A 25,773-nucleotide genomic window follows, 5' to 3' on the forward strand; every position below is an offset into this window, starting at 1 on the left:
GAAAAAGTCTTGCAACTTCGGATCCAAATCCCTTAGCAATAAACCCTAGTAGCACGCTTTGTTGCCTCAGTGTGGCCACAACGTTACCTTCTAACATTGCCTTAACGTGACTAGCGTCCTCTTTTTGCCACATTAAGGCAACATACATAAGACAACGTTGAGACAATATTGCTCCAATGTTACATCAACTTTCAGTCAATGTTAAAGCAACTTCTGGAGACAATATTAATGCAACATTGCTACAACATGTTCTTAATGTTGATACAACTTTTTATTCGCACACATGCAACATTCCCACGACAATGTTACTACAATATTGCTGCAATGCTGTCATAATGTTTCAGAAACATTCAGGCAGCATTCTAAATTACTGAAATATTTCAGCGACCAATAATGGCTGCTGCTCAATAAAGTGATCTCTTGAAAGACTAAACTGTGTACAATGGCATCATCATACTAGAATGGTTACAGCAGCTGAAGGTCACAAGAATGAGCAATTGAGCATTACTCCTTGCTACACAGTAATGCGGTGCTTGCTATAGAATACAAATACAAGACTGCACTGCACAACACATTGTTTTTCCATACTTTCCAGACCGCTTACTCTAAATAAATCCTTAAATGTTACATTCATTAGCTCTCTACCAGTGCTCCTATCGTTTAGATGCAACAAGATTCCATGACATGGTTATTCTGAAAATTAGACTGATTTATTTAAATAGACAGAAATATAATTTCGAAAAAGGAAGCAGACTTATAATACACTCAACATTTACACAAACACATTGGCATAGCTTGAAAAATGCAACACGTGGGCTTACATTTTCACGGATATGATTTATTTATTTACTTCATAAAGAAACTTGCAACAAATATTTAAAAAAAAACAGTACACATGTGAGCTACTCGGGAACAAGAACCAGAGCTAATGTTTTACACAGTTACTAGGCACGTTACCATAGTATGAAAACGTGCACACACCTCTCAACTGGCATGTTATAAATACAAAACACTTGAGTAAACTATTTACACAATAGCACACCTTGAAAACATGCACCACCTGGACTTTGTATTTCCCAAATATAACACATTCATTTTGTGCACAAAATTGCAACAAATAAACAAAGTAGCAGTTCAACCTAGTTGGCCATTCAGAAACAAGGAGCAGAGGTATTATGAACAGCAGAGTTAGTTGTTGGGCTGTTTAACATCACTGATTTAAGTGCATAGTTTTCCAGCCCTACGGAACACACACACACAGATACATGAGCCGCCGCGGTGGTTCAGTGGTTACGGTGCTCGGCTGCTGGTCTGTTAAGACACGGGTTCTATCCTGGCCGTGGTGGTTGCATTTCGATGGAGGCAAAATGCTAGGGGCCCGTAAATGCAATCTGCATGCAAGAGATCTAAAGAATGAAGACAGGTTCCAAACTTGTCAAGCACTGCAGTGATTGTACAGAGATTTTCAAGTGCAAAGATCCTTAGCAGAAGCAGACCACAAACCACATGTGAAGCGACAAGAGACGCATCATATTAAAAAAGCTGGTTCACAATGTGCGAGCAATACTTCAATTGTATCATATAATGCAGATAAGATGTTTCTTTCATAGTTTTTATGATAAAGGTGTGATAAGTTTGTTTTTTTCCTGCTGGGCTGGTCTGAGGGCATTTAAGCAGTGTCTGTGCCGTTAAATAACCAGTTGTCAGTGAGCGCTGTGTTTTATCCTTCTTCCCAACTTCAGTAAAACGGGAAGTTGGTACATACTTGAAGAAAACAGCGCAGCAACAAGCACAAGAGAGAAGATGGGACAGGTGCTGACCAGCAACTGAAGGTTTATTGAAAAGAAACACTTAAAATATACTCACTTTACAACCAAGAGCGCACATGAGCTGCGCGAACAACACTGATAAGCTCTCAACTTCACTCATGGTGGTCAAGATTCAACAGTTCACAGTCATGAAAGACTGTCCGTCCTTGTTCATGATTGTGAACTATTGTATCCTGACCACCATGACTGAAGTTGACAGGTTATCAGTGTTATTCGCACAGTTCATGCGCGCACTCTTGGTTGTGAAGAGAGTATGTTTTATGCGTTCCTTTTCAATAAACCTTCAGTTGCTAGTCAGTGCCTGTCTCATCTTCTCTCTTGTCCCTGTTGCTGCGCTGTTTTCTTCAAGTATCCTTCTTCCCTTCTTTGGTCATGCACCGTTGCACTGGAAAACTACAAATTTAAAGTACTGTCAACATTTGCCTGAACAATTTAGCACGTCTAAAATATGCTTGTCTTCTGGTAGCCTCCAGCTGCTCACGATGATGGTCTCTTCTAATTCATGATGTCACAAGCGAAGCTGCATCCCTGCAAAAAAAAAGAACCAAAAATTTCCTAATATAAGCATACACGTCTAATAACAAATCTTCTACACTCCTCAAGGAACACAGACATTGGACAGCTCTGTTTAAAGAACTTATGTCCAGTCACTTGACTCAAACCAAAATAGTAAAAAAAAATGCCCTTAAGGGCATTTTTTTTTTTACTATTTTGGTTTGAGCGCGAGCATATTTTAACAGCCTGAGCAACAAATTGTTCTGAAAGTGGCTAAAAAATGCATTCATTACATAAAAGACATCGACTACTCATGCCACCTAAAATTCCTCCAACGCAAGCAAATAATTTACAAACAAAAATTCCCATTCCCGCACCTCACAGCAATGGCCAGTGCTGCTGTCTCGCTTGAATCCTGCCTTACAAGCGGACCTACTGGTGTCAGCCATGGGGACGGCCATTCAATTGCTTAAACCCACTCGGGCGTTTATAGATGAAGGCGTAGCCAGCTGGAGGTGGTTGCACATCACTCCCTTTGTCTTCCCTCAATTGTGCCATGGCGGGTGGCCGACAAAGTAAACCGAGCGAAGAGGGCAGGCCCAGCCTATAGTCTTTTGCAGTCTCACTGCTGTGCACAATTTGAAAGGCAAAGTTGCTAACGGCCGATTCTTCCTGCGCTACATAAGCTAGATCACAAACTGATGATGGGTGCAGGGGTCAAGTGTATGCAGCTAGCACAGGAAAGAACTAATTTGGGGAATATGGGAGAGGCTGTCGCCCTGCAGTGGGTATAGTCTGGCTGACGATGATGAAGGATGATTGAATACCAATGAATATTTCACTTTTCTTACCCTTGGCGCAAATCGCTGCACAGTCCCATAAATGTTGGTTATAAGGGTATACATCTGATTGGGAATGAGAAGGCAAAGACTAGTATAATGCAGCAGCGTCAGTTTCGAGTGAAAGAATAAATTCTGGTTCCTTGCTTAAAATGCCGCTGGATTTATGCTATCTTCCAGTAGAATGCATGAGAACTGGTGTAATGCCCTCGCACAAAGTGCAGACGTTAAGGAACATGCAAATGTTCTTCCAGAGAACGAAACATTCCAAAGTAGTGGTAATGACCATCGGTCATCACTGCTGGATCAGTATGCCTCTGCGTCTTTAGTAATTTTCTAGCATCCGTGGGTAACTCTGGATGGTATGGCTTCAGCACTTTAAGCAGGGAATGCAGGTGAGAAGCAGGCTATTAATTGCCCACACGCGCAAGTCGTGCTCTAGACATTGAGTAGCGGCACCAGACTCAAGTGTCATCCTATCTTCATAAACCACGAACTCCTTATTGTCAGAAATCCGCGACAACTCCTATGTTGCCCTTTCTATGTCAGAGATGCTGCTAGCGGTGCTAAAATCCGACAAGTGAGAACTGCGGCTTTCAACTGCGTCCTCGCCTGGCGCTGATAAAGAGGATAAAATAATATGCGATCAAAAGGCATCTTGATACTGTTCTGCTCATGTTGCGTACAATCTGCTGCCATGACCATTATCAAGCCTAACAGAAAAACAGTTTTCTAGTTCGTCGTGAACAACCTCCGCTGTTCTTCGGCGTCGTTGCTGAATGGACACTTCGCTTAGCGAACACTTCATTCTCTTCATGATACAACGAATGTAACACTTTATGAAACTATCACGAAGAATTAACACAAGTCACAGCACAACAATGGAAGTCTAGAAATCACTCACCATTGAGGTCATCCTCTGGGCAAGCCTTTGTTGTTTCAGCTGAATTCCAGTGAAACCACAACGAAACACAGCAGCGCGGGCACGGCGACCGCAAGAAAAACTGTACTAGAAGAACAAAACACGTGAATATCTTGCCACGACTGCCGCTGACACGCAACGCAGGTTCTCCGATGAGCGCGCATCGCAGGATTGGCTCGCGGCGCGGCCGCGGTTTGGATTTGGATTTGTGATAGTGATCTCCATGGCCATTAGACTGCGGGGCGTCAGTGAAACCAGAACTAGATTTCTTCGGCAGTTTTAATTTTGTCTGCATGTTTAATTGAAAAACAAAGTACTTCCAGCTCATTAAAAATATTTTAGATAGAAATATATCTTTCTACATTAGTGTCACAGAGTGCAAGTACACTTGGACTGCTCACCATTTGCATACACACCACATGCAAACTTGCCCTCGAAGTAAAAATTAATAAATAAATAAATTAATACTGTCATGGTGAGTAGAAGTGATCTGGTACCGGCTTTTCTATTTGGGCTTCAGAAATAGCCCGAGAGGGCAGACAATTAACCTATAGCATGAATGTTATATCAATGCCATCGTATGTGGTTCAACATTTATTCATCATTTGACAATATTGCTGCAATGTGAAAAGACCACTTTAGGGCAACGTTATCAGCATGTTGCTTGGTAACATTGCAGCAACATTATCTAATGTTGAAGAATGTTAGCGCAACATAGTACAACATTGGCAATGTTGTTGCAACGTTGCAGTAACATACTGTGCTACTAGGGAATGCACCTCTCACGCCGAACTATCTGATTTTACTAACAAAAAAAAATTACAGCGTTGTCTTCATTGACCATTTACCCATTGAGCTATCGCGTCATAACCTTAAGGCGGACACCTTAATTTTTTTCTTTTCGTACAGTCAAACAACTAACACTGTGCTTTTAATACTCTCGCACAGCTGACTGGTTTTATACGTGAGCTCAATAGCACTTATTGGCACCTTGACTTCGAGGTATGTTGTTCACCGGACATGTCATTTAAATGAAAATAATGCAATGGAAACCTAGCCACCTAACTTCCATACCTTGTGTTTTGCTGGCAGTTTCACCCCCACAGGCCGGAAGACAAGAAGCGTATGCATGCAGAAAAAGTCTCGATACCTGCGAAAATAATAGCCGTCACCACACTCTGCCGATTTTTGTTCTGTGGGTAGAGGGGACAAGCCGTGTGGGCTATACAGCGCGCGTGGGCTATAGTCCGGAAATTACGGTACATTTTAGGTTACCTCAACTGTACGAAAGATGGCGCCACAGGTACTGGCCACATCGTTACGAAGTGCAGCGCGCCAGGTTGGAATGCCGTGAAAAAATCCATGCAACACAGGTATTTTAAAATGCCATCTCTTTCTAAGATGTCCCCAAAGGTTTGATGCTCAGACGTAACAATGAGAGCATAGTCGTCGTTGCATCAAGGTTTCTTTTACATAACCAAATCTAGGTCACTTGATGCTCTGTGCCCAACGAGAATCAGACTCTACGGTGTTCAGCTGGCGCACGTGTACGATGTGGTGCAATAAGATGGCCTGCTGCCGATATCCCATAGAGCGAGAAGAAACTGTGGCACACCCATGCGAAACCTCTCCACATTTTGCCTAATCTTGACAGCAGTCATTTTGGTAACGCCTGTTGGTAACCAGCTGTTACTCTGGGGACAAATTACAGGGCGTAATTATCTGACAATAACGGTCTAATTTTGATGTCTTGATTGCAACCGCTATCTTGATATAGCTATGCGGTTATAAGATTAGGGCTTTCAGAATACAAAAATATTCTCTTCAAACAGATTTTATGTTGTGTCTGTGTCCCAGAATTCTTGTCACTACTAGGCACCGTAGGCGGCTAACACCTCCTTCTGTCCTCGCTTTGGTGTCATATGATCCCTGAACACTCTCATATTGGCCACAGGGAAAGTCGGATTTCTTTTTTTTCCCTCATATTCTTGTTTAAATGTGAAGTATTTTTAGAACATTAGCCCGACTCAATTGAAAACTCGAGTTTCAGACCGGTGTTCGTATATGACATTTAAATGACCTTCGGACATAGCGATTTCACAGCAATAGCCTTAAAGGCAGATGCCGAAGCATACTTTGACTATGGCCAATGCGATGGTGTCTTCAAATTAGACGCGGGACGTTTCCAAAATGCTGGCCATCCCACCCCCCAGGTTTGGCCCACCCTTCCGCCGAAATTTTCCCTTCATCGATATGGACCAAAATCGATGTCCAAGTTTATTTGAATCTGCTCGATACGGTGGTAATCTTCAAATCTGGCCCGGTACACCCCCGAAATTTGACCATGTGCGATTTGGACCAAAAGTGATGCTCAACGTGCCCGACACGATGGCTACCTCCAAATTTTTCCCTGGCCATTGCCAAGATGCTATCGCTCGACATTTCAGTATAACCGCGGTTAAACCCTGTAACTTTTTTGTATGTTTTGTCAAGTTAGTGACCAGGTAATCGGCTTTTCTTCCCAGGTGAGCCTGCAGCGGTTTCCTTATCCGAGCCTCTATCCGGAGGACTTCCCGACCACCTATGCCCGCGTGGTTATCCGCTTCGTGATCGCTTTCTGGATTCCCTTCGCCCTCTTTGTCACCGAGATCGTCGACGAGAGGGTGAGTCAGTGACGGACACATGCATCTTACATGGAATCAATCTCGATACAAGCGCCATATCTTTCAACAGGCGAAGTAAACATTTTTGCAGTACTCCAGATCGAAGTGCAGGCAGCAAATGCAGGTATAATTTTCCCGCGCTGAGCAAAAGCTAAACAGAGCCAGCGTGGAGCACGTTTAGATTCAAGTCATGTGACCTTGCCCGTACCGCGGTAATGTTAACGAAACTGTTCTTATATCCTCATGCTTGAAATGACCGACACTGAAGCCATCGTTCGCGGTCTCGCTTGATCACCTTGTCAGAATATGCACCATAGCTATACTATCTTTGCCTGTCTGAATCAGCTGAAGCCCATGCGCCAATCGTTCTAAATTCCATATCATGCACTAAAGACTAAACCAACAGCTAAGCTTTCCGTGAATACAAAGTCTCCACCTTGAATAATGTCGCGATGTGGTGACGGCAGGCGGTCCACAAAGAAAACGAGCGAGCACACGTCAACGAAGAAAACTGCTTATGGGACACTCTTGTGCCCACAAGCAGATGCAAGTCGGCGATGGCGACGGTAGCGTGTGCGCTCGGCGGTCGACGTACAGGATCACCATCGTTTTCGGCCGTGCCGAATTTAAAAGTAATGAAGGTATGCGCAAAAAATGACAATATCTGCTAAGTGTCATCCTCGTAGCGCTCTAAATCCCTAGCAAAACAGGGGGCACGATTGGAAATATATTGGAGACGGCTGGTCCTACAAACGACCAGAGTAAAAACAATCAATTGGTAATATTGGGTCAATTACCTGTGCTGCCCAAGCAATAAAGCAACAGAGCCACCCAAGCAGCACAGATAATTGGCCCAATATTGGTAATTGATGGTCTTATTCTGGTCCTATATAGTACCGGCCCGTGCCAATATATTTTCAATATTGGGCCGGTTAGCTGTGGTGCTTGGGTATGTTGGAGATCCACTGGCGTGCGCTTGGAACTACTTTTACTCTGTATTAAATGCTAACACGAGACCGAACCACTGACAGGTCCTCGAGATGTAATTACACTTGACCCTTGTAATCTCACTTGACCTGAAGTGTAACTGTAGTCTTGCATCCCACTCCGCAGGCGAGTGGCATGCGTGCCCAGCAGCTCGTCTACGGCGTGGGGGGCGTGTCCTACTGGCTCTCCCACTACATCAGCATGCTCATCACGGTGGCCCTGATAGGCGCGTTCATGCTCTTCTTCCTCTACGGCATGCTGGTCGACCACTTCGGCAACGCCTTCATCTCAGCCACCAACCCGGGGCTCGTCTATGCCGTTCTCCTCTTCTTCGGCAGCGCCCTGGCCGTGCACGGCATGCTGTTCTCGCTTTTCTTCGACAGCAGTGAGTGCGGCTACTCTGTCCTGAGTGAAATACTGATGTGGGCAAGTTGGTACGCGTCGAAGTAAGTGCTGCAGAGCGAATAAGGGCACGGACTTTACAAAAAAGGCATACGCAGGGGGAATGTGTGTGATGTGTAGCCCTGCCCTTATTCACTCTTCAACACTTATCCAACTGCCCTAGCCAGCGCTCCTGCCCTGGTCGAGGGTATATTCATCGGCACTGTGGGTTGGGGAGACACGCATTTGACAGAGGTAATGGGCAAGGCGAGGTGTGGAGACCCACATTTCCCTGAGGTATTGGCAAAGGCAAGGTGTGGACGTATATTTAACTGAGATATTGGCCAAGGCGAGGTGTGGAGACTCACATTTGACTGAGGTATTAGGCAAGGCGAGGTGTGGATACACACATTTTACTGAGGTATTGGACAAGGCGAGGTGTGGAGACACACATCTGACAGAGGTAATGGGCAAGGCGAGGTGTGGAGACGCATTTGAAGAGGTAATGGGCAAGGCGAGGTGTGGAGAAACGCATCTGACAGAGGTAATGGGCAAGGCGAGGTCCGGAGACAAGCATTCGGTTGAGGTACTGGGCAAGGCGAGGTGTGGAGACACATATTGCACTGAGGTATTGGGCAAAGCAAGGCGAGGTGCAGAGACACGCATTTGACAGAGGTAATGGGCAAGGCGAGGTGTGGAGACACGCATTTGGCTAAGCTATTGGGCAAGGCGAGGTGTGGAGACACGCATGACTGAGGTATTGGGCAAAGCGAAATGTGAAGACACGCATTTGACTGAGCTATTGGGCTAGACTTCCGGAAGTATCCGAGTAGCGGTAGGGTGGTTTAGCTTTTCCTAACGTGTACCCACATCTATGGTTGGTGGCACCTCAAGGAAACACAGTTTTAATATGAAACAACTAACTCAATAACACTCTACTGTAAAACTTTACAAGGCTATAAATGTGAGGTTAGTCTGTATTTCCTTTGGTACTGACACAAATTTAAGAAGGATGGATAACTGGGCGAGTTTGTACTGATACATCGTGGGAGGGAACAGCGCGAAACAAAACGACGGACAAAGGAAGAGGACACAAAGACGAGCGCTGACTCGAATTTAAGGAGGAATACGGACGCACGTAAGCTTGTCTAGTGGTCTAGACCTGTTTTTCCCCTCGACCTTAGTGCCATAATTTAGGCAGGCACATGTGAAAGGAAGTCATACAAGCTTTTGTCGGGATATTTGCTTTCATCTCGTCGGGACGCCGCGAGCTCCTTGTCGCACATCTTTATTGCTGCGTCCGTATTCATTTGAAGCTTCTGGACTTCTCGATTTAACACGACTCACTGACACGCCACAATCTCTTGCAGATTACCCCGAGATGTATTAATTTTTCACATGACTCTTTAGTGTGGACCAGTTGGTACTCGTGCTCTAGGCCTGAAAAACTTAACATAGGAATAGGCAGATCATGAGGAGGAAAAAATGTGATTGACTTCAAAAGGTAGCTGGTCCGCCGCATAAGAAGTGTGCGCTCAGTCCAAACTTAAGCGATCAATATCGCGGTATAATTTAATCGCACTCTTTTTCAATCTTCCCGCAGCACGTCTGGCTGGTCTGCTGTCGTCCGTGTACTGGTTCCTGACCCTGATGCTGCCGTACCTGTTCCTTCAGAACCCGTACGGCTTCGGGTACTATCTCACCTCGAGGTTGAGCAAGTTGATGACCTCCGCCTTTCCGGGCATGTTCCTCCACTGGTGCTGGATGGTCATCGAACGCCTGGAGAGATTCGGTGAGCCGCCCCTTACTACTTCCTTCCTTTACTGCGACAGCTGTACGGACAACGTTTTGGTGAGGTAATGATGTCGTCGCAGTCGGCGTCGTCCGCGCTAGCCGCACCCCAAACCCTACTTCCCGTGCCTGATCACATGACTGCTCTTTGCCCAGTCCACTCCGACAGTATCAACAACACCGCACCCACACTTTCAAGCCTTACAACCTCCCTCACCGCTCATGTCACGCCTGACGTCCACCTTGGTGATTCTTCCTTGCTTCCTACTAGACCTGAGTTACGAAAGGCACCACAGTAGAGTACTCCGTACTGATTATAGCCACCTAAGATTCTTCTCCATCTAAGAGCGTGTTGGTACACGAAAACCGCGGCTTTCTGCAGAACCTCGCAGTAAAACACACAATGATGCACGCGGCAAACGCTTTCGACAAAATGCTTGAGCGCCGTAACTCTCTTAAGGCTGGGGAAAACGGCCTCAAAATCTCGATCGGCTGTGGTGCTTGCTGTCCGGCTACGCCCCATCGTTTCCTTACACCTTTCTTTTAATGCTGTCGCAGAGGAAGGAGGAGGACTCGGAAACTTTGGCAACCAGTCTCTCACGCCCGACAACGTGACCATCCTCCAGCTGATGATTGTCAGCTTTCTGTCCAGCTTGGTGCTGATGGTGCTCCTGTGGTACATTGACGGCGTCACAAACTGCAGTCGGACAAAGATTGCCAGGCCCTGGTACTTCCCTTTCAGGGTGCGTTCTTGCATGCGCCTGTGAGAGTGAGGAGGATAAGCTATCAAGCGTTTTACAGCGAGAGCTATTATACGGAGCCTTTGCCGTGTAGTTTCACACGTAACCCGTGAAGAAGCGGAGCACATGTGGTATTACATCAGCGCCAATCGCCCAGGAGCCGGCCGCAGGTGTCACGGCGCGTAGCATGACGTCACAGCGCGGAATTGCATTTCGGCGCCTAATATGATCGATTCACAGAAAAAAGAAGCTCGCGTTCAGCGCTGGCGCCGTAGGTTTTCTTAATCGCATTGTTAGGTCGCACTACCGCTCTTCTAAATGGCTTCTGAAATCCATCGCTGATTAATGTTCTAAGGCACTACCAATTTTTCTCCGCTCTACTCTGTGTCTGCTCCTATTTCTTATCTCCATCTGGTCCTTCTGTCTGTGATGAAAAAGAATGACCACACCTGTTACAATGATTTTCAGATTGGTTGTTTGTTTGTTTGTTTCTTCTCCACGTTTATGCTTGTATAAGCTTTTTGTATGAGACGCCTGGCTCCAAAACAACGCGTTGACCTGGCCAATTGCCTGTCCTCCGTCTTAGCAGTTTTCGTTCTCGATAAACGTGTACTGTATGATGGCGGTTTGGACTAGTTCATGGTGAGATTTAGGGTTACAAAGAGCGGACCTACCAAGACAGGAGAGAAACGCGTAACCAGCGTATCTTCCGTGTCGCTTGTGTCTCGATACTTCCGCGCTGTGTAACGCTTACAATGTGTGCAGACCGGCCCAAGTAACTACCATCTTGGACTGCATTGCACTGAAGTGCATATTCTGTGTGTTTGCGCGTTAGTTCAAAGTTCAAAGTTTTCGTGAGTACAGCGCGACCCCTTACGCATATTGGCATCCCCAACTATCCAGTACACATCTCCTAGTCTTCGAACAAACCGAATATTTCTTGATCCTCTCATGAATTAGGGATTCAGTGGGAATTTTAAATATGCCTAAAACCAAATGGCAACGACAAACTAAGTCCTGGGCAGAGCAGAAGTCTTACCGTTTCGTTTTTTTTTTTTTGCTTATTACGGTTATAGGCACACGCGCAATGACCAATCAGAGTCTAAGAGTGCACTTAAATTCAATGCGAATATCTTATACTTTGTGCCCAGACTATGAAATCAGAGCATTCACAGTAGGAAACATATTTGCGGCTTTACAAACAGGAGTAGGCAGACTCAAAACTGAGCTGAAATCCGAGCAGCCAATGCCGTTTCCACGCGAGTCCCTCAAGGCTACTGCGTTTGCACTAACTGCAGCAACATCATTGAACAAGAACTTAGAGAACCCAGCAAGGCTTTCGTAACGGGTCGTAGTGGAAATCGGAGGAGGAAACCTACTTAGGGGGGACATTCGGATAACAGACTCCTTAATATGCGTTGGTGCTTTACCATAACAGAGTGCATTAGTCGAACGTTTGTGAGATGCGTAGCTGTGGACGGCGGGCAATCAGGTTGTGGATGAGATCGAGAAATTCGCGGGGAGCAGGGCAATGGTCGCTTGCACACGAGGTCTAGTTGGAAATTAGTTGGAGAGGGTCCTTGTAATGCAGTGGCCGTTGTCTGAATGCCGAAGGAGGTTGTGATGACGTAATGGTCCTAAGCAGCACTGGTGCTCCAAAACAGCACTTTGTAGCACCGGCATTTCCCAATACATTTCCAATATTGTGCTTTTTACCAGTGCTGTTGGGGATAACGATAAACGTGGCTTCTTATACGACGTGGCTTTCCAACCCTTCCTATCCCCCCACAGGCGACTTACTGGAGACCGCCAGTGATCTCGGGGCCGCAGTCGACAGTTGTCAGAACACGGTGCCACTACTACGAGCCGGAACCGGCGGGCATTCCGCCAATAGTGCGCATCAACGGCGTATCCAAGGTGAATGGTGATGCGGAGAGGAGGGCCAAATAATTATATGTGTACACTAGTTGATGGATGCCATCACTGTCCGTGTTCATCGTGCATAGCTCTTTAAAATAGCTTGAATAGGAAAAGGAAGACGTAGCGTGAAGGTTATCCCCTCAAAATGCTCCTCCTTTTGACACGCAGCGATTCGAGAGCCACATGATCATAAACGACATCTCCTTCAACATATTTGGCAAGCAAATAACCGTGCTCCTGGCGCCGGCCAGCTCCGGAAAGTCGACTATTATGAAGATGATCACTGGTAAGGCGGGTTAATTTTTGCCAGGCTTCATCAGTGGAAATCATTTTCCTCAGCAGCGCAGTTAATCGGACCAATATTGGAAATGTTCTGGCAAATGTCGGTACTACAAAAGACTGCAGTGAAACCCTCCATTTCCGATATTTTGGCCGATTAGCGGTGCTGCTTGGGAATTGTAGGTCTGGGCAGACCTGTATAACGTTCTGGTTGACATGCTAGTGATAGTGATATTTTTGCTTACGACGTACAACACCGATGCAATTTAGAGCAGAAAGTTCTTATTAAAAGACTCATTTTAAATAACAACGGGTCCAAACAGCATGGACCCTAGTCAGCGGCGCCTCGACGCCATGTCCCATACCCAATTCTGGACAAAAGCATTTTTGAACAGGAAAGAGTTTATTAACGCAGTTTTTTGTATATTGCAAGATTTCGCTATAACAGCCAATATATACGCAGATCTCCCGTCAGCATGGCTTGCATTTTTTTATTAATGTTTTCGTTATCGCCAAACGCGCTCCCCCTCTGTTTTTTTATGGCCGTCTTGACACCTCGATTTGAGATAGATTTTTCTGCAGATCGGATGAACGGACCATTAGCTGCAAAATTTTCATAACAGTACCTTACAATTTTTCAATATTCAAAATGTTTGTTCCAAAATGTTGGACACGTAGCCAGGTTGAAGAGGCGGTTTATGGTCGCACAATTCTCCGTTTTTATACGGGTTTCCTTGGTGAACTCTTTCGGAACGACATGCTGCTCGTAAGCGATCCTGCCTGGTCGTTTTTTCTAACTGATGAATAAGTATGTGGGAGCCTCGAGGACATATGACAAGCGTCTCTCGAAAGCGTTCAACGTAACGCTGTGAATCTTCACCGTGTGTTCTTATTTCGACCAGGAGCTACCGCGCCCAGCTCTGGAACCATCGCCGTAGGCCCCTACGACGTCGTCCTGAACGGCGATGGAGTAAGGAGATTGCTCGCCTATTGCCCGGGCGAAAACATTCTCTACAGCGACCTCACCGTGGAGGAGCACTTGATCTTCTTCGGAACGGTGCGCGAGGCTGTTTTTTTCAGTCTCAATATTGACTTTTAGGATAGGGTGGCCCTATTGGTTCCCTATCCTTAGGGGTGACCCTATTGACCCACAGGGGGATAGTGATGCACCAGGGCGCATGCGCAGGGCAATAATTGGAGGACCGCTATTGTCCTGCGCCTGAGCATTGGCGCCCCGCTATTCTCCTCTGCCCCTAAACAATACGGTCACCTTATCCTAAAAGTCCCAATAACTTCGTTCACAAGCGCTGAAGCCGCGGCTTTCCATTACACCAGCTGTGAAACTACCAGTGTTTCAGAATCCTGCGCTATGATTGGTTAGGACCTTAGAGCTGTAGCAGACTGTTGCGCCACCTAGGGAACTCGTGCGAACTGTTCTCCGCAACTCAAAACGGTTTCAAAGGAGAAAAAAAAATGGGCGAGACGGTCATGTAACTTGATGCGAGGATCCTGCGCTATCAGTTGGATTTGCCTTGTATGATTACTTAGATGCTCATGCGGACAAACTTGCGGGCACTTTTCGCTGACGCGACAGAGCCATATAATGCTCTCGCATTAACAATGCCATGTAGGGGAGGGTCGTAGCCACCAGTGAAAATAGCGTTGAAGGGTAATGTGCGCATTTAAGTGGATGCGCCAAAAAATGCGTCGCTTAGGGGTTGTGAGAGATTTATAAGGAACAGAAAGGGTACGAAGAGATTCTTTAATGATCTAATAGTGAAGGCTTACTTTGGGCCTATAATGGGGAGTAGTGTCTCATGTTGGAGAATAAATGCAATGATCTGTGCGGGACACTGTCCCAGGTAATGAGTTGGCACATCGGCTTGCCCGCGAAACTGCTTGAGGTGTCTCAACACAGTAACGACGTGGGTTCCTTCGCCAAAGCGATCTCATATTTTGAGAAAATCTGGTCTTTAGAACACTCATGGCATGTGCGCTGCTTTGGCGGATTTTGATTGTACTTGAGAAACTTTTATGTTTATTTATTGAAGCGTAAGAATTGTATGGCTATGTATGCGGTTTCGTGTCGTCACCAGCTTGTCCGCACGATTATGTCCGAACGAATGGGTTTACCGAAAAGAATGGTACCATCGGATACAGCATCAAAAAATCTCGTACGACAAATCGGGGGTTGAGGTCGGATAATTAGTTAATTAATTATAGCCAAAAATGTCCAAAACGTGGCGCGAAATTTGAAAACGCCGGAAGTGTGGCACCATGTGACTGGAAGTGTGGGCGGAGCCAACGCGTGGCGCCTAATTTGAAAAAAAAGCGTGGAGTGAAGTTTGAAAACTCAGATGAGCAACTGATGGGACTTGATTAAGTAAGGCAATTAACTGTGGTATCGATAAGGGATCAATGAGTGATCGATAAGTGCTCGATAAGTGATCGACTTCTGGTTTGAGGGTCTCGACTTCTGGTCAAGAGTCCCAGTTGACGTGAAAAGTGTGACAGTGCTACGTCGACGTCTTGGTGTGACGTCATAAGCGGCGACGTCATGAGGTGTGACGTCATGCTTGAGCATTTCTCCAATGCGGGTGCCACAGTGATCAGTAACGTTTTGTCGATACATTTGAAATGCCTCATACTTTAGCGATCTTTGGCTCCGTCGCGTTTCCGTCTCGTTGCTGTCATGTGTGGACTTAAACATGTCGTCTAAAGTTGAGTTTCGTCCGCGCCCACAACCTCTCCCACAGACGAAGGGGATTCCCCGCAGCGCAGTCCGGTACGAAGTCAGCCGACTCATGGACGACATCGGGTTGTACCTCTACCGATCTCGGCGCGCCGATGACCTCACCCACAGCATTCAGCGCCTGCTCAGCACCGCCATCGCCATCATGCCGTATCCCGACGTAAGCAGGCCACGCATACTCACCGTCTCGCTTTGTAGACCTTGTGAAAGTGGCGTTGTCCGAAAATTTTGAGGTGGCGCGAAATTTGAAAACGCCGGAAGTGTAGCACCACGTGACCGGAAGAAATTTGCGTCGCGCCTGCTCATCAGGTGCAGCTTATTCTCCTGGACGAGCCGACGCGGAACATGGACCCACGCAGCCGGCGCGAGACGTGGGAGCTCCTCTTCAAGATCCGCCGTTACAAGGGCGTCTTCCTCACCACCAGCGACTTCTCGGAGGCCGAGGCCCTCGCCGACCGTCTCGTGGTCATGCAGCACGGGGAACTAAGCTGCGCCGGATCACCGGAGTACATCATGAGCCAGTTTGGCATGGGATACATGGTACGACGTGGTCCTCATCCACGGCTACTTTATGATGGCGCGCCTTTGCCCACCGCTTTTTCGAAGCAGCGGTCGATGTCCAAGTGAAATGGCGTTGTAAAGCCTGTCTTCGCTCGGAAAACCCCAAGTTTTATTGCGAAAGCATTACTGCTCCCAAGAACGGCTTTTCGCGTAGCGGCGGCTGGTAGCCACGTTTGACCTTTAGAAGACCTATGACGTCATATCATGCCTAGTGATGTCATAACATGACGTCATACCAAGGTGAGAGATGGGCTACCAAGTCGAGTCGTCGCGCAGCGGCGGCCGGTAGCCACGCGTGGCCTTTAGAATGACCTCCGACGATATACCATGCGTAGTGACGTCCTAACGTGACGTCATACCAGGGTGAGAGATGGGCTACCAAGTCGAGTCGTCGCGCTGCGGCGGCCGGTAGCCACGCGTGACCTTTAGAATGACCTCCGACATCATATCATGCCTAGTGACGTCATCACGTGACGTCATACCAGGGTGAGAGATGGGCTACCAAGTCGAGTCGTCGCGCAGCGGCGGCCGGTAGCCACGCGTGACCTTTAGACGCGGCGCGCCGCGTTCCTTCCGTTAGAGGCGCTGCGCTCGCTTTCGCAACCTACCAGACTTAACCAAAGCTAAGCCCCCGCCAATTTTTTGTTCACTGACTCGTGCATTATTTGGTTGAATAGCTAGTATGTGTATTGAGCCCACATGGATATGACAGTAAGCGGTAATGGTACCATAGTTTGGAATAATTTCCCATGTTCCAGAACCATTAAGAATGCCTGTCACACAACAATAAATAATTTTTCATTACCCGCAATGTTTTGCCAGCACGAGTAAGTAGAGGTTGGACATTAAAAGTATTAGAATACTTTAGACGTTTTAGATAGTACTAAGAGGTGTTAACTCGCTTATCGAAAGTGACGTCCCTCCCGGTAGATGGCGTCACTCTCGGTCAGATGGCGCCACTGTGGCACCACACACATCACCGCATGGTACGATGACGTGATAGTGAGGCCACACCTCTTCGACGAGTCAGATATTTTTATGACACAAAACTCCGGTTTTTTTTCTCTGATGGGGCTTCCATCGCTATCGCATTAACGCTAAACGACAATTACACGAAACTGGTAAATGTGGAAAATACGCGATTGCTGGCACGCGATAATTACTGGACACAGAAATATTCAACGACAATGAAATTAAAATGCGATGAAATTATGCCACCTAGATTCCTATGCGGTCGATTATTCAGGTAGCGGCCGAGTCTTCAGTACATGCTCCTGTGGACTTCTCAAGCTTGCGTACGAGCTCGGCAGCTCGCTTGTGCGCAGCATCCTGGTAGCCAGATTATTCCCACGTTGCTCGTAACGCAAATGATGCAAAGTCTACACTAAGAGCGTCGCGCCGAGACTGGCTGGCTGCCCACGTTAGCGCTCCACTCTTCTGTTGTGCGCCGCTGCGCCCCTTACAACCGACCGTCGTCAAACACAGTTCCCTGGGCGCTCCCTTATTGCTCACTGGACTGTTCCGAGTTCGTCTGGCATTCACAGGGTAAATAAGATGACGGCGCAGGTTCGTAGCAGTCCACAGAGGATGTCTTTCGACATCTGGGTGTTCACGATGTAAAGGTCCGCCATCGTGCACATTTCCAATTCCACTCCGCTCATTCACGCGTTCGCCGGAAACATGTGGACGCGTGACCAAGCAGCTGCATAGGACGAGCGGCTAGACAATCCCACCGACTTGGTCTCGTGCGCCTTATTCGTCTCTTCTGTATGTTTTTTATTGCGAAAGCAATACTACTTGCAATTTCACGCCGTTGCGTGCCGCGGCCGGTGACCACCATCGTGCCGCGGCCGGTGGCCACCATCGTGCCGCGGTCGGTGACCATCATTGACCTTCATTTCACCTTGATTGCATTAGATTGGATTAGATTGGATTGGACTGGATAGGACTGGATTGGATTGGATTAGATTAGATTACATTAGATTACATTGCATTGCATTGGATAGGAGTGGATTGGATTGGATTGGAGTGGATTGAATTGGATTTGATTGGATTTGATTGGCCGCGGCCGGTGACCACCATCGGTTTGGATTACATTACATTTTATTGAATTGGATTGAAGTGGATTGGATTGCATTGAATTGGATTGAATTGGATTGGAGTGGATTGTGCTGGAGTGGATTGCATTGGATTGCTATGGATTGGATTGGATTGGAGTGGATTGGATTGATTTGGATTGGATTGCATTGGATAGGATTGGAGTGGATTGGATTGATTTGGATTGGATTGCATTGGATAGCATTGGATTGGATTGGAGTGGATTGAATTGGATTGTACTGGATTGGATTGGATGACATTGGATTGCATTGGATTGCTTTGGCTTGTATTGGAATGGAATGGATTGGATAGGATTGGATTGTATAACCGATGCATCACCACAAGTCTAACCACAAGCACCACCACCAGCTACACTACCAGCTGTACCATGGCGTAGGTACGGATATTGCTTTCGCAATTACCGGGCTTAACCAAGCTAAGCCAGAGCGAATTTTTTTTTTCGTCTGCTCTTCAAGTTTACCGGTGCCATTCCATTACCCGACTGCTGCCGCGCATCCGTCGATCTATAACTTTTTGTCCCCCTCCACAGCTCTGGCTCCACAAGGGTCTCGGGTACAAGTCCAGTGGCGTGGAGGCCGTGCTCCGCAAGCACCACTCAAGGGCCGAAAAGGTTGAAGAAAAGCCTGGTATCGTCGTCTACCGGCTGACCGGCAGCTCGGACACGCTTTCTACGCTGATGAGGAACATCTTCGCCGACCTGGAAAACTCTAAGGCTAGCCTGGGCTTAGCCAAGATGGGCGTCATAGTCACCACGCTAGAGGACATCCTGGAAGGGTGCGTCAGCGCCATTTCCCTTGCCTCTTCTTAGCTCAAGCTTCGAAGGAGAGAGGGCAGGCATCCTAAAACCAGGAGAGAGATGTCGCTCTAGAAGGCGATGCCTATTTATTGCCCCTCCCACTAAAAAAAAGTCAACGTGTTCCAGATTTGTACGGTGCATTTAGAGTTCATCAATACCCCTGCACATAACACGCTGTTGCTGCCTTCGTGATCATGCTGTTCGAGGAGGCGCGCAGTCTTGCGCTTTTTAAATGAAGAGTGGTGCAGCGTTTGCTGCAGTGCATTGACAATGTTTACGAAATATGATTACAGCGTATATACCACAAAAGCCTCACATTTGTTCCCTTACTGACGGTGGCTTCATGTTGCGTCATTGGTTATGCACTCATGGGGTGGTGATTGACAGTGCGAATTGGGTTACTGCTGCGATGTGTACTCTGGTTACTGCCTATAGTAATATTTAACGCAAAATGCATGAAAGTGTGCTTGAACATCCTGTGGAGAGATGGCGTTGTGAAGTTTTCTGCAATTTCGGCAGCGAACAGCGCTATAGAGGAAGATATATTGACCTCCACTCAACGTAACCTGATATCACGACGACATTAGAGTCACACGCATCCCATTGTCTTCTCTCCTGCAGCATCCACAAACAACACTCACTTCTGGTCACTAGACGTGTCCCCAGCAAGCATCACACCTTCTCTACGCTTACAGTCAAAGAGGCCATGTCTCGCTTGAAGATTGACATGACCGCCCTAGAGGGCCGGGTGGAACATGACGAGCCAGGTCCAGGTGAGAGAAAATGGTCGAAGTTTTTGTAGCAAAAGCTATGCTACTATACCTGGCACGTATTTCGCTGTGAGCTTCCCAATGACCTTGAAACGACCTTGAGATAAGTCATGGGCAGTGTTGCTATGCGCATATACCTAACAATGTGGGGTCCACTTAGTGGACCACCTTTGATCTTGAACTTTGACCTTCAACTTTAACAGCGTACTTTGACCTTGACTTTTGACCTTGAACGTCTTTCAACTTTTCCCTTGCAAGTTGTCGGCAGAGGCAGTAAGAAAATCATGTGGTAATCACGTTGTGCACGTGATTCAGTTCACAGTTGTGACGTCAAGTATGGGGTATATACCGGGTGTTCCAACTTAAATGTAACCAAACTTTTAAAAAAGGCGAAGTGTCCTAGTCCAGTGAAACCAATTCAGGGTTGTTCATAGTCGCGTGGCCTAGCCTTGATTATTTTTTCGCTCTTCAAAGTTAATTCGTTAAGTTTAATTAGCTATTTTTTAATTATTAACTTCAGGAAGAAAGTGTCAATGGAATAGTTTTAGATCACCTCGAAAAACCGCTAGTAGTGCTGCTTCCGTCAAGTTACGATTTACGTAGCTTGATTTATTGGCCTTAAAAGAAAGTTGTCACGTGACCAGCTGCTCGCTCACTTCTCGGCCCCAATGTGCACCCAAAGTCTCATCTAGGAGAGGACTTCAGAAAAAATGGATTTCATTCTTTAAGGCGCGTCTTGGGACGTTGAAGTCGCACAGTTGTCATGTGGAAGCTTTTTCTTATTGTGTGGGTTATGGTTAAAGGCCGGTAAAAAAACTACTTTACGTAAATATTACTTTGCTGCAAACGACTGAGTAAGCTGTTTCTCAAAGCGATCTACAGCTTTTCCATTGACACTTTTTTCCTCAAGCCATTAATTAAAAGTTAGTTAATTAAGCTTGACTAATTAGTCAACCTTGAAGAACGAAAAAAATTCTGCAGACTAGGTCACGCGACTCTAAACAGCCCTGATTTGGTTTCAGACGGCTAGGACACCCCGTGTTTTTTAAAACCTTGGTTACATTTAGCTGGGACACCTGGTATAGACGAAGCTGTGCGCTTGACTTGAACGCTATGGAGGAAGGAGAGCGCGCTGAGGAGCGCACGTATAGTGAACTACATCTTCGAACATTGCACAAGCTGCTTCTAGCGTTCGCTACGCGAGACTCGGTTCGGCAAAGTTGAACCGCTGCCTAACTTTTTATAATCGATCGTTATTACACGCATCATTAGCACGGCAGAACGTTATCCAAGCCATCGCATAAATTTCACGTGTCCAAATATTTTGGTTATGGGTGAAGACCACTTTATGAAACTGGCATAGACGGTGGCATTCCTTTTTCAGAAAGTTCAGAGAAACTGTACAACCGGTAAGGCGCTGAGGACAAGGGACACGAGGATTAACTGAGGTTGGCTTGCATCGATAGATTACCACTTTAAAACGGAGATCTTATAAGTTAGAAAAGACCAAGAACTTAAATATCGCCACAATCAGTCGTTTTCAAAAGCAGTCTACGATGACGTCAAGACTGTTTTTGTCATGGATCTCTGAGGGCAATCTACACCGTCATTCGCGTCCGTTTGTAGGTGACGGAGTGGTTTTTGCTGCTGGCGTCGTAAGTTTTATTCTGCAATCACAAAAGTTTTTTTAGTCTATAGACTGTCCATAGAGTTGTCAGAAACTCTACAGACTTTCTACCCGTAGACTAGTCTGCATCCTATGGACAGTCGACACACAATCCATGGATTTATGGTCATACACTTATAGTTGACTTTTGTCTATAGACAGTCTGTACTATCGATAGACAAAAGGAAAGCAGAGAAAGGCAAAGAACCTGTACCAAGTCTATTTTAGACTATAGATCGTTTTTTTTTCAAGGTAATGGCGAGGGAAAAAGAAAACAGCAGACCGTTTAGCATGGCTAAGCGCGGAATACTGGGCGGCACCACTAGCTACGGTGGGCACTTAGGTCCTTATATGCTGCGAATGCGAAAGCATCCTTTGACCTATAGGCATTTGATATGAAAGCCTTTGGCCTAAAGGCCTTCTACCTAAAGGCTTTCCCCGGGATGACATTTACCATGAAGGCCTTTACCCTACGGCCTTTGACCCAGGTGGTCGAAATTTCCGGAGCCCTCCACTACGGCGTCTCTCATAGCCTCAGTCGCTTTGGGACGTTAAACCTCATAAACCAAACCAAACCAAAGGCTTTACCCCTGAAGGCATTCACCCAAGTGTACCCTTCACACAGGCCTACATCCAGGTGAAGGCTTGCCAGCTCTACACACCTGGCAGGTTTATCCACAACTTGTGGGCAGGTGGGCCACCTGCGAGAAAGCCGGCCTCAGGGTGATCCGTTCTGAGCGTGAAAACAGGAGTAGTCGACCGCGCTCTTCGGAGCGCCAGTGCATCTGTCCCAGCCGCGCATGGAATTCAAGATCTTCCTCATCCTCCACCTCGAGATCATCCTACGCGTACCCCACTTTGCTGCGATTTGCGGGCGTGTCGAACCCATGAGTGCTCCCAAGAGTGCGGCCGCACACTAGCGTGTTCACCCTATGAGCGGATCACCCAGTACATACGTGCGCCCGAAATCGGAAAGTGCGCCTCGCCCCGCTACCACACTCGTAAATGCTCCCTTTCTAAATACAATTTCCTTTGCAACATCTGTTTTTTTTCCTGCTCAACAACCATTAGCGCGGCAATAACACTGCCCATACGAACTATGCCCTAAACACGAATACGCCTATACGTGTTTAGCAAAAACGGAGTAAGCTGTACTCTGGCGCACTCCTTTTTATGAATGTCATCGGGGTAAAAGCCTTTAAGTAGACGGCCTTTAGGCCAAAAGCCTTGAAATCAAATGCCTATAGGTCAGATGATGCTTTCGCATTCGCAGCATTAAGGGCAACTCCGGCGATTTTTCGATGTGCATCGATTGAAATGAAATTTTAAGTCTGTATTCTTTATGATAGTCTGATGCCTCATGTAAAATTTCGCACCTGAAACCGGCGTAGTTTTTCCGCAAGCGAATTTTGAAGACAAGCGCTCCTCGACGCGAGCGGCACCCACTGATCGAGCAACTTCTACAGGCCACCCTGTTCTGTGACGTCACTGGCGGGGCGGCGTGTCAAGCTGGTTGGGCGCGCGCTGGCGCTGGCAGTGCAGGGGTATAGCAGGGGAAAACTGAAAATTGGTTTTGAGGACAGTAAATGACGCAGTAATGGACTCCCGAACCGCGACGTAAGGGAGGAGTGAAAGAAGAAAGGAAGAAAGAGGTCCGTAGTGGAGCTCTGTGGAATTATTTCGACCACCTGTGCAATTTCGCGCCATCTCAACGTGCCTTGTGATGTGTACGCCAGAGCGATGGGTCACGGCAACTTCTGTTGTGCTGTGGGGTGCACAAATTCTTGATCTGTGACAACGGGCGTGATCTAGCGTAGGTTTCCTATAGCGATAAGAACCTTCGCGACAAGCTGGTGAGAGCTGTCCGCCGTGTAAACTGTTCTTCCGAGGAAGCATTCCCGCTTGTGCTCGGAACATTTCGCGCCAGATTGTTATGAAGACAGCGTGTACTTCAAAGAGAGCTTTGGAATCGCTAAGGCTTCGTTCAACTGGCGCTTGAAGGCATATTCTGTGCCAACGTTATTCTAGTACAACCGTCTATCGCAGCGGCCAGCTGAACGAAGCGCGGCCGTCAAGAAGAAGCGGTATGTTGGATTGTAGAACTGTAGCTGGCGCGAACTCACTTCCAAAAGCTCGCCGTCGAGATAAAGCTTCGCAGAGAGGACTGTTGGTGATGCATGCCCCTGTAAGGACGTTGTGCACCGCGGCAACGTACCAGCAGCAGATTCTTTCATCAGGCTGGGTCGGCCGGCACTGGCCACACGAACAGCTGTCGGCGGGAGCATCTCATTAACTTTTGTTCTGACGACTCTGTCACAAATGTATGTACGAGAAATGACTCAAGTAATCACTTCTCCGAGTTCAGACCGTCTCCGTGCTGCAGGTGACGCGGCCTGTGGTGTGACTCGGCTGGCTCGCGCGGCGGTGGATCATACCTGAAAGGCGACTCGTCCAGTCCAAAATCGTCGAATGAGTCGTCTTCTAAAGACTCGCAGGTCTCGGAAAAGCTGTCCTGCGCGCTTTCAGTCATGTCGACAGCGCGGCTCAGGGTAGTTGTGATACTTTCGGAGACTTCACAGCGCGGCGAACCCGCTCGTGACGTCACAGTCAATACCGCACGAAGGCACCTCCCCGGTTTCGGTTTCGCGGTTTCGGTTTCGAGTTTTACGTTTTTTGCTGTTTAAAAATTATTTTAGGGTCGCTTTTGAAAACCTTGTATCGTACACATTACACGAGATTCTCAGGAACACACAACAGCCATTAACTTAAAATGGCTGAAAAATCGCCGGAGTTGCCCTTTAAGGACCTGAAGTGGCCACTGTAGCTAGTACAGCATACTCCTTTTTTACGCCTTTCTTTTTAGAGTGAGGAGCAAAAACTGGGCGGAGCTTTCCTCAGAGTCCCTGGTAAGGGCCAGCGCGAGTGGGCCACATGACAAAGCTCCTGGGATCGCGTACTTGAGAATTCCGTACTAGGACGTTACGTGTAGGTCTCGGAGCGTCAGAGTCCTCGTTTTGCAAGTTGCGTGGCAACTGGCGCAGTAATGGGCGGCGGCGGCACTGAGGAAGCCCTGCGAGCTCTGCGCAACCGGACCGCCTTCGTGGAAGTCACCACCAGGTCGAGGCTGCAGAGTCTGTTCCACAAGAGGTTCCTGCACTGGAAGCGAATGCCTGTTCAGCGCACCCTCCGCTGGCTGCTTCCCACGGCCCTTCTCCTGCTGGGCGGGTACTGCGAGAGCTCCATACTATCCGGCAACCCCAGGCATGACGCGACACTCACCTACGGCGTCTCCAACATCGTCCTCGGCGCCGTCGGATTCTGCGGCGCCAAGGGTGGACGTCTCCAGGTGAGATCACCATCCTGACGCTCTTAACACAGAAATTCGAGGGGCCACTTAAGCTCCGCCTTCAGATAATAGACACATTTAGGATTCCATGTACCGTGTTACCGTTACCGGAGTACCGGGAGCCGGCCTACCGCCAGTGAGCACGCGCTGATTGGTCCCGTCCCGATGCTGCAGGCGCGCGCGTAGCTGCCGGGTACGTGGCGCCATCTGGCGACGTCAAGGAGATTTGCGCATGCTCATTGGCTGCGCTCGAGCTCCCGGTACTCCGGTACCGGTGACGGGAACATGGTACACGGTATGCTAAAGGTGTCTAATGACGCAATAGCGTTAATGAGTTAATGCCCTTATATGCGGAATTGGTCACTCTCAACTTCATGTTGAGAAATAGCTGGCAGTCCTCACACCACTCCTTCCGCAATAGTGCTATGGTTAAGTGATGCGCCACTGCCCGGAGGTGGAAGGTGATGCCACCTGTGGGGCATGTGAGACTCAGGTTACTCTTTCCGAGCAACCTCTCGCGATCAGTCATTAATTTAATAGCCAGCTGCTACGGTGGTCAGTTTGAGGACAATCCGGTGGGCAGGTCGCGATGACGCCCCAAGGTCACGTGATCTTGGAGGCGGATGGACATCGTCACCCTACGCTGCCCTATTTTTCGCTCAGAACGCCGACCACGCCGACGCCAGATTTTCTGGGTAACAGGGCCTTTATCGATGTCGTGTTAAAATCGCCATTGTGCAGCATGGAAGCCCCAATACTCCAATCAACCAACGTTTCGACACTAGGGCCTGTCTCCGTCTTCGGGAGCACGTTCTGCATGGAAAATTTTCGGAACAGCACTTTTGCTTCTTTTTCACTTTGTATGAGAACTGTTCCAGGGATAATGAACGGTTTGCTGGTGAAGTGAATGTACAATGA

The 25,773-nt window shown here is 47.5% G+C and overlaps 1 protein-coding gene across 1 annotated transcript in view; it reads left to right on the plus strand.

The window, feature by feature from the left end:
* Positions 1 to 25,773, plus strand: part of LOC149365928 (phospholipid-transporting ATPase ABCA3-like) — a 53,641-nt gene that overhangs the window by 14,832 nt on the left and 13,036 nt on the right. The window contains exons 4-15 of the mRNA XM_089569451.1: positions 6,611 to 6,748; positions 7,862 to 8,120; positions 9,720 to 9,908; positions 10,466 to 10,650; positions 12,439 to 12,564; positions 12,736 to 12,853; positions 13,749 to 13,903; positions 15,603 to 15,758; positions 15,908 to 16,138; positions 18,807 to 19,051; positions 19,695 to 19,846; positions 24,551 to 24,855. Coding sequence (XP_089425577.1) covers positions 6,611 to 6,748; positions 7,862 to 8,120; positions 9,720 to 9,908; positions 10,466 to 10,650; positions 12,439 to 12,564; positions 12,736 to 12,853; positions 13,749 to 13,903; positions 15,603 to 15,758; positions 15,908 to 16,138; positions 18,807 to 19,051; positions 19,695 to 19,846; positions 24,551 to 24,855 — 2,259 coding nt within the window. The remainder of the gene's footprint in view (positions 1 to 6,610; positions 6,749 to 7,861; positions 8,121 to 9,719; positions 9,909 to 10,465; positions 10,651 to 12,438; positions 12,565 to 12,735; positions 12,854 to 13,748; positions 13,904 to 15,602; positions 15,759 to 15,907; positions 16,139 to 18,806; positions 19,052 to 19,694; positions 19,847 to 24,550; positions 24,856 to 25,773) is intronic.

The sequence above is a fragment of the Amblyomma mixtum genome, chromosome 1 (assembly GCF_055824585.1).
Source record: "Amblyomma mixtum isolate Tamu chromosome 1, ASM5582458v1, whole genome shotgun sequence".
NCBI lineage: Eukaryota > Metazoa > Arthropoda > Arachnida > Ixodida > Ixodidae > Amblyomma > Amblyomma mixtum.